General features: G+C 35.1%; 1 protein-coding gene across 2 annotated transcripts; it reads left to right on the top strand.

Moving 5' to 3' along the window:
• The first annotated feature begins 578 nt into the window (after positions 1-578).
• On the top strand, positions 579-7,975 carry LOC105796399 (uncharacterized). 2 transcript variants are annotated; one of them, XM_012626102.2, is made up of 14 exons: positions 584-1,144; positions 1,261-1,402; positions 2,811-3,030; positions 3,122-3,222; positions 3,300-3,421; positions 3,503-3,594; positions 3,835-3,940; positions 4,091-4,245; positions 4,648-4,772; positions 5,273-5,394; positions 6,012-6,109; positions 6,235-6,455; positions 7,026-7,398; positions 7,484-7,975. In XM_012626102.2, the coding sequence occupies exons 1-14, from the start codon at positions 875-877 to the stop codon at positions 7,557-7,559; spliced, it is 2,223 nt and encodes a 740-aa protein (XP_012481556.1). In that variant the 5' UTR covers positions 584-874; the 3' UTR covers positions 7,560-7,975. The 2 variants fall into 2 exon arrangements, with proteins under 2 accessions (XP_012481557.1, XP_012481556.1); XM_012626103.2 differs by lacking the exon at positions 7,484-7,975 and having other exon boundaries at positions 579-1,144; positions 6,235-6,474; positions 7,026-7,150.
• The last annotated feature ends 292 nt before the right edge of the window (positions 7,976-8,267 follow it).

Below are 8,267 nucleotides of genomic sequence, written 5' to 3'. Positions count from 1 at the left end.
ATATTATAAAATTATATAAATTTTGTAAAAATATATAAAAACTATAAAATTGAGAACAAAACTACCCTAGTGGCAGGAGTTATTTGTAAGTTGGCATCACCTAGGTTTCAAACTCTGTATATCTATACTATTATTGATTTGGTCGAATGAGTTGGTGTAATGAATCAAATGAGTATCAATTTTATTAAATTATTCCATAATTAAAATAAATTATATTAAATAAATCCGCACCAATTAGATTAAAAAAACAAAGCTTCATTTTAATATTTTTTATATATTTTATTTAATATGTACAAATTATTACTTTAATGAGTTGTATTTCTATACTTACTATTTATAAAACCCTTTTATTGAGTTGGTGTAACGAATCAACCGAGTATAAACTTGATTAGAGAAATTATAGAAATATTCTTCATGATAAAAGTAACACTTTGGTTTACGGTTTCCAAGTTCAGGTACCAAGACGATAATAAATCGTGACTAAATTTCTAATTTCACAAAAGTACAAGGACTGACAACAAATTTTAACCAAAACGATCCGAACGAGGAACAAAAAAGCTGACTATAAATCCATAAACGCCAAAACCAACATATGCATAATAATAATTTGCAGAGAGCCCCATCTCCTCCCCTGCAATGGAAGTCCTTAGTGCGTGAAATCAGCCAAACACCAAAAAACAAATTTCACGTCCTGCTTTGGATCTCCATTTTCGTTTCTTTTTTTCCATCAAAAACAACGAAAAAAAAACCCAATTTAATCTTAACGATGTACCCAAAAAACAACATATTTTCATTCATATAGATAGTCCTTTAATTCAATTTGATTGTTTTAAAAAAAAAAACAAATAACGAAAGAACAAAACAATCCCCAGCAATGTGGATCAAGAGCTTGAGATTAATATCTCTACTTATCGGATTGTTGAATTTGCTGGTGGTTGTTTTGGGTGGAATCGTGGTTGCCATTTCATTCCCTGGATGTAGACCCCATAAAGTTTTGCCGGTCATCGTTGTCTCGTTTTTTTCCGCCGTTAGAATCGGGACTATGATTGGACTGGGAATTGCCCAAGAAGCTACTGCTAAGATTATAACCCAGAACTCTTCTGAAACTCAAGTACTCGATGCTGTTATTCGTCAGCATAGAAGGGTATTAATTCCCCTCTGCCTTGCTCTTTACTAATTTTTTAATGGGTTTTTCTTTTTGTAGAATGTACATTGAAATCTAAAATGGATTTTTTTGGGGGGTTGGGGGGGGATTAATAGGTAACATATAAAGCATGGCTTTGGTGGAGCCGGTTTGCCATGGTGGTTACTGTGCTACAAATTCTGGGTGCTTTTTATCTTATAGTTAATGTGGCTACATATGTCTCTGAAGACGCACATTTTTCAACTAAGTGTTTTGTAGGTAAAAAAGTTGGGTTCATTCATTTTGTTTTACATTTTAAAGTAGTAAGCTTAAGTTGATATTGCTTGTTCTGGAAAATTTCATATGGAATTAGGCACTGTTTTTTTTTTTTTTTCAATACTTTTATCAATGTGTAGTAAGTAGATAAGGAATAAAGAAAGGACTTGTTACTGAATTTATAGGATTTTCTGTACATGGGAAAGAAGTTACAAACTTGAAACTTGTATGCTTTATATTAGTCCAACAAGCATTGTAGGAAGTAATGAAGAAACATGTCATTTGAAGTTAATAGCTGAAGTCATAGTGAAAAAATAATCTTTGTTATCTTTGATTAAATGTTCATTATATGCATGCAAGTCATTGCTTAAATGTCACTTTTCCTACACTGGTATTAAGCCTTTAATGTTCGGGCGTATGCTAACAATTTCCACAATTACGAAAAAGTAGTGTTCCATGATTTAGTTTAAGATCTCTGAATGTCTACATTGCTCTTAGCCTTAGTTTTACTACTTAACTCATGTGTGACACATCACAATGGTTTAAAATGTCTATATGTGAGATAATGACCGTGGGAAAAGCTCACGGAAATTTGAATTTGTGAAGCTTGAATTGAATCTAACAATTAGGGGTTTAATTGTTTTAATCTTACTATTTCAAATCCCTTGTTCTTGTTGGCGTTTCTATGTCGAATAGTCGGTCCATTTTCTTGTGGAATTCATGAATTGTAAAAGTATTATGGAGGCACTTGTACTAGGAGTTGGATTGCATTTTGCCCTCTCTACTAAAAAAGAGGACAAATTAGTTTTTGTATGTTAGATCAAAGAGAAAATTAGTCCTTTATTAAAAATTCCATTCATTTCTACTGTTAAAAACTGGTCTCTGTAGAACAACATAAGGTATACAGGGCACATCATGTGTCGCTGTCTGGTTATTTCGTCGGCACACTAGTTTTTAACAGTACAAATGGATGTAATTTTTAACAAAAAGGACCAATTTGCTCTTTAATTAATGTAAATGGACTAATTTGCCCATTTTTTGAGTAGAGAGATCAAAATGCAATCTGACTTCTAGTACAAGGGCCTCCATAGCACTTTTACCATTCATGAAGGCTTTCCAAAAGTTTATATTCATTTGTTGCTAATACAACACCTTATCTTTGAAGTTGCAAAAAGAATTGATTTTTCATAGGGAAGAAGAAATCTCAACAAACATAACTAGGTTCATTGAACTTTCAGTACTTTAAATTGTTGATCCTATAGTTTGTTCTGTGATCTAATTCGAAGTTAGTGATATTTTGATATTCTTTGAAAGTTGCAATTTTAATCGGTTTAAAATTTGATTGCAGAAATTCTTTTTTCCTAGTTTTTGTGGAAACTTGGGCTGATCTTTGGCAATGTTTTGAATGCAGGAGGGTTTCCACTCAGTCGTGCATGGAAGCGAAAAGTAATGCTTTCATTTCTGGTCACGGCTTGTTGTATTGCATTTCTACAATGTTGTGCCGGATCTGATGTCTTAAGATGGAGGTTTTATTATGCATCCCAAGATGATGCATGGAAAGCTCATTATCAAGAGATATTTGATCATGGAATTCGTGAAGCTTTGTGCTGTATGGGACGTATTGAATACTTGTAGGTAACTCTGCAATTTGAAATGAAATGGAGACATTATTGTATGAGCCATTGGATTTTTTTTTTAAAATTGTTTCATTTCTTTGTCTAGAACTGTGATTGAAGACGATGAAGTATATTCAGTAGCAAAACTATTGGGTGATCTTGTTGCTTACCGTGCATCAGGGACTGGTCATTTAGAACTTTTGACAGGTTTGTTTCATTTTATGGATTGCATATCAAATCCAAAAGCATTTTTTGCATGACACATGAGAAGCATCATTTTTCAGGTCTAGCATTGTTGCAGAAGCATGGTCAAGCCAGTAAATCCAGTGAACATTTTATCGAGGCACCTGTAGAACACCTGCAAGCAGCTTTAGCTTTTCATAAGTTTGCTGAGGCTGCATACACGGTACTATGACAGAGCATACTGTTTTTTATTATACTTACCGTGATTTACATGTTAAATTTAAGTAAAACTTTACAAATGCAGGGACCTTTGCTTGATTTTGGAAGAAATCCTTTTGTATTTCCTTGTGTATGGCTCCATAGGCAAGGGGTTTTAACCCCGTGGACTCGTAAAAGGTTGTCAATATAAAGGCGAATTTCACTTGAGGTGCACGATTACTTATATAGCATGATCATCAATTTATGCAATCTTATGTTTCACATGTTTGAGTAGGTATTTGCATGCAATACTTCATATTTAAGGATTTGACTTGTACCGTGTTAAAACATTAGCTCTTCACTTCTCGGCACATGTTAATAATATCATCTAGAATCTATTGGATGCCACTTTCTTTATACAAGTTCTTTCATTGTTAGGCGTCCTACCCTTGATGGTGATAACTGGTTGCGAGGTCATGCAGCAGCATTTATAAATTTTCTCAATTTACCCTCTGAAGTACTTCGGAGAGGTCGTGTTCGTCAAGTGAGTTTACTTTCATTCTTTTGATTTAATCTACATGTCAAAGCATGAACCACTTCTGATATGTTTATTATCATATGGTTGCTTTGCAATCGTCGTCAGGAATGAGTTTATATGTTTTTACTTCTAACTCATTGCTATTTTCTGAACTAGAAAAAATGTGAAGCTGCATATTTCATTGTGGTTTTACATGAGCTAAGAACTGTAGTGATTGCCGTACGAGGAACTGAGACTCCTGAAGACCTCATAATTGATGGTTTAGGCCGGGAACGTTCCCTGACTGAGGTGGATTTGGATGGACTGATAAAGTTAGTTTCTCTCTCCCCCCCTTTTTCCTTCCTTTTTTTGTGCATGCATGCTTATCTGCAGGACAGTATATGTGGGTGCCAAATTTACGTCCACATATTTTCATACATGCATATACATATGGTTGTTATTGCTATGTTACTCTATCTCTTCATTTTCTCAAAGTACATGTGTTTGACACGTGGATATGGGGATATGACCTCCACGGCCTCTCTAAATATATAGAATAATCTGACCTTACCTGTCTCTGTAGTAAGAGAGTCGGACACATACCCGTATAGTCTGGCTTTGCTAAAACATCACACTTTTCCCCTCTAAAATACAAGTAAATTATGCTATTCTATTTTGTTTTTGTTTTGTTTGCTGGTGTCTTTAACCAACGTGACATGTTTTCCACTTTGCAGTAGCAGTTTTATTCATCCTTCTGTCAAGAAACGAGTAAAATCATCTTTCCCGCACTTTGGGCACTCAGGTATAGTAGAAACTGCTCGGGATCTTTACACACAGATTGAAGGGTATCCGGGAGATGGTAAGGAAATTGTTATTTTTACTCTTGTTTTTGTTATTAGCTCAACTTATAAAACTGTACACACTATGGTGTTGGTAAAAGTACCATGAAGGCTCCTATATAAGAGTCAGATTGCATTTTGCCCCATTTACTCAAAAAAGGGTCAAATTAGCCTTTTAAGTTACATTAGATGGCAAATTGGCCCTTTCTATTAAAATTTTTATTAAAATTTTCATCCATTTCTACCGTTAAAAACTGGCTAATTAGACAGTTACACATGGCATGCCACGTGTACCTTGCGTTGATGTATAGGGACCAGATTTTAACAGTAGAAATTGATGAATTTTCAATAGAAGAACCGGTTTACTCTTTGATCTAACATATAGGGACTAATTTGCCCATTTTATAAGTAGAAGGGGCAAAATGCAATCTGACTCCTAGTACAAGGGCCTCTATGATACTTTTACCCTATTGTGTATTATGCACTAGCTGATCTCTATGGAATGTGAATGGTGATGCAGAATCTCAGTCTGGTGGCTTTGTTTCTTCATTGCTTGGAGTGGGATGTGAATGTGAAGGTTATAATTTACGCGTAGTCGGGCATTCCTTGGGAGGTTCGATTGCTGCATTGCTAGGAATAAGAGTATGGTTTCCCTTATTTGATATTCTATTGTTTGCTTGTATACCATGCTGAATGATTGAAATAGACTTAAGCACGTTAAAAAATACAAATGAATTACGGTAAACTGATATCTGGCACCTGTATCCAGTGTATATATAGAAACGGGTATGGGGATGTGACCCTCTACAAATCTTTCAAATGTATGGAAAAACTTAAAAAAACTGGTAAAAATACCATAGAGGCCCCTGTACTAGGAGTCAGACTGCATTTTGCATGAAATTTTTAACAGAAAGGGCCAGTTTGTTCTTTGATCTAATGTACAGGGACTAACTTATTCAGTTTTTGAGTAAAGGGGGTAAAATGCAATTTGACTCCTAGTATAGGGGCTTTATGGTACTTTTACCTAGAAAAACATGAAACATACTCGTATTAGATACATGTTAAACGCCTGCACCTAAGTACGAGAAGATCATCCACCCATAGAGTTTTATATTCTTTGTGTCTTGAAATTTTACTTCTTAAGATATAATGCGTTTGCTTTCTCTTCGGAAATGTCTGACGATGTAACCATTTATTTCACTGGAAAAGCTTGTTTTTTTTATTTTATGTTGAAGTTTCTGTCCTTGCTTTCCATGCAGCTATATGGGAAATTCCCGAATTTACATGTTTATTCCTATGGACCTCTTCCATGTGTGGATTTGGTTGTGGCTGATGCATGTTCCGATTTTATAACAAGGTAATATTCTGAATGTGATCGTACAACTGAATATTTAAAGGCATGATGACTAATTTTATCCAAAAATTTCATGTTTTCCTGTTCTTTCTTTTCTTTTTCGTTGTAAGTGTTTGAGCTTTCTGCAGCATTATACACGACAATGAATTTTCTACCCGCCTTTCAGTTGGATCGATCCTCCGGCTTCGTGCATCTGCAATAACTGCATTATCAGAAAATACCCAAGCTGATACAACATTGATTCTGAGACTTGCACGTCAATTTCTTTATGCAAGCAAAAATAACAGTATAGAGCTTGAGCCAGAACCGGCCAAATCTTCTACCAAATCTTCTACCAGATCAAGCAAAGGTGAAGTATTTGAATGATGGTAAAAATAACATCTTTTGCTACTACCTATACGTAAAAGTTGAACTTGTTTGTATCATTGCATGTAAAGCTATGTTTTTCAGACTCGTCCATTTTCCGAACACCCATATCTGAAACATACCCATGTTAGACATAAAGTCATATCCAAGTAAAAGTATCATGCAAGCCTTGTACTAGGAGTCAGACTGCATTTTGCCCTTCTCTATGCAAAAAATGGGGAAATTAGTCCCTATACATTAAATTAAAGACTAAAATGATCCTTTTGTTACAACTTCCGTTATTTCTATTGATAAAAACTGGTCTCTGTATATCAACAGCGAAACCAACTTTTAACAATACAAATGGATGAAAATTTTAATTGAAAGGACCAATTTGCTCTTTGATATAATATATAAGAACTAATTTGCACGTTTTCTTAATAGAGGAGGCAAAATGCATTATAACTTCTACTACAAGGGTTTCCATGATACTGTTACAGCTGTATCTAACATTCGTACCTGAATCCAACTCATAGATGTAAAGTTTTACTGAAAGAGTTAACTACTTGTGCAGAAAGTGAGGACAAAGAGCAAGAATCGTGCCTCTATGACGGGAACGACGGAAGACAAAACCATGTCGATATCGAGAATACTGATCTAGTTAATCCTTTTGCTTCTGTTCTGAACCAATCAGATGATCCGATATCTCAGTTTATGCAAACTGTCTCGAGATCTGAAAACAGTTCAGCCACTGATCCTACCGAGATGTATTTACCAGGTCTCCTAATTCATATAGTACCTCAATCACAAAACCTAAACATCCCTCTCTGGAAAAGCTGGCGAATCCGCGATGACCATCAGAAATACAAAGCCTTCTTCGCAAACCGAAATGATTTAAAAGATATCATCGTTTCTCCCAATATGTTCTTCGATCATCTTCCTTGGAGGTATACAATTTTTTACCCTTTTGCTCGTGTTACAATATCGATCTCTTGATTCAAACCATTTGATGATTTTCGGATCTTTCCTCAGATGTAACAAAGCAATGCAAAAGGTTGTGGAAGCCGGGAACACCGCAGGTAGCCCAGGTGTTTCTCACATCGTGTGACAGACATCTTTTGATGCCAACTTGGGAATTTGACTACATTGCTGGAATCCTGCAACTCGATGCTATGTACCCGGAAAAGCCTTCTCGTGCTTATCCGGAGTTGTGGTATTCGTATTTTCACCCCTTAATTACCTTCACAAGAATGTTCATTTACATACTAAGTTGGCAAAAAGACTTCCACCCTATACTTCAATTGTTAAGAGGATGATGGGCATCTGTTGTATAATGTTTTATAAAGAAATTTACAAATCTTTGGTGTAAAAGCCACAAATTTAAATGAATTAACTTATTTTCATGTATTATTAAGCCCATTATTCATCTTTATTTTCGTGTGTTAAATCGAAACTGTAACCGGTTTAGACCGAGACTGTTTTAACCGAACCAACTTAATTGAATTTGTATAGGTTTCATTGATCTTTTCTTGATTCAACTAATAGCTATAATAAACCTATTTAAATTAGGGCAAATTTTGTTTATTTTTTCTTTTTCAAATATGTTAAGATTGAAAAGCATCCAATGAACAATGGGGCATGGTACGTTGCAGGTAACCTGGACACACAGTACATTCATGTTTTAATAGAGCAATGTTGGAATAAGATTTAGGGCTTAAAAGTTGCTACTTTGGAAGGGATTACGGATGCTAAAAAGAAGCAATGTTTCGGATAATGAGGTTATGGAAGTGAGAAGTATCGGAACGGGGGAGTTTGC

This window comes from Gossypium raimondii, chromosome 3, assembly GCF_025698545.1.
Source record: "Gossypium raimondii isolate GPD5lz chromosome 3, ASM2569854v1, whole genome shotgun sequence".
In the NCBI taxonomy this organism is placed as follows: Eukaryota; Viridiplantae; Streptophyta; class Magnoliopsida; order Malvales; family Malvaceae; genus Gossypium; species Gossypium raimondii.
The sequence above is the reverse complement of the archived record's forward strand: the minus strand, read 5'-3'. Positions and strand labels throughout refer to the sequence as shown.

Excerpts from the sequence above, each read along its gene's own strand:
- LOC105796399 (XM_012626102.2), top strand. The coding sequence starts at position 875 with ATGTGGATCAAGAGCTTGAGATTAATATCTCTACTTATCGGATTGTTG. Across the intron at positions 4,773-5,272 it reads TGAAGGGTATCCGGGAGATG|AATCTCAGTCTGGTGGCTTT; the intron begins GTAAGGAAATTG and ends ATGGTGATGCAG. Across the intron at positions 6,456-7,025 it reads TTCTACCAGATCAAGCAAAG|AAAGTGAGGACAAAGAGCAA; the intron begins GTGAAGTATTTG and ends CTACTTGTGCAG.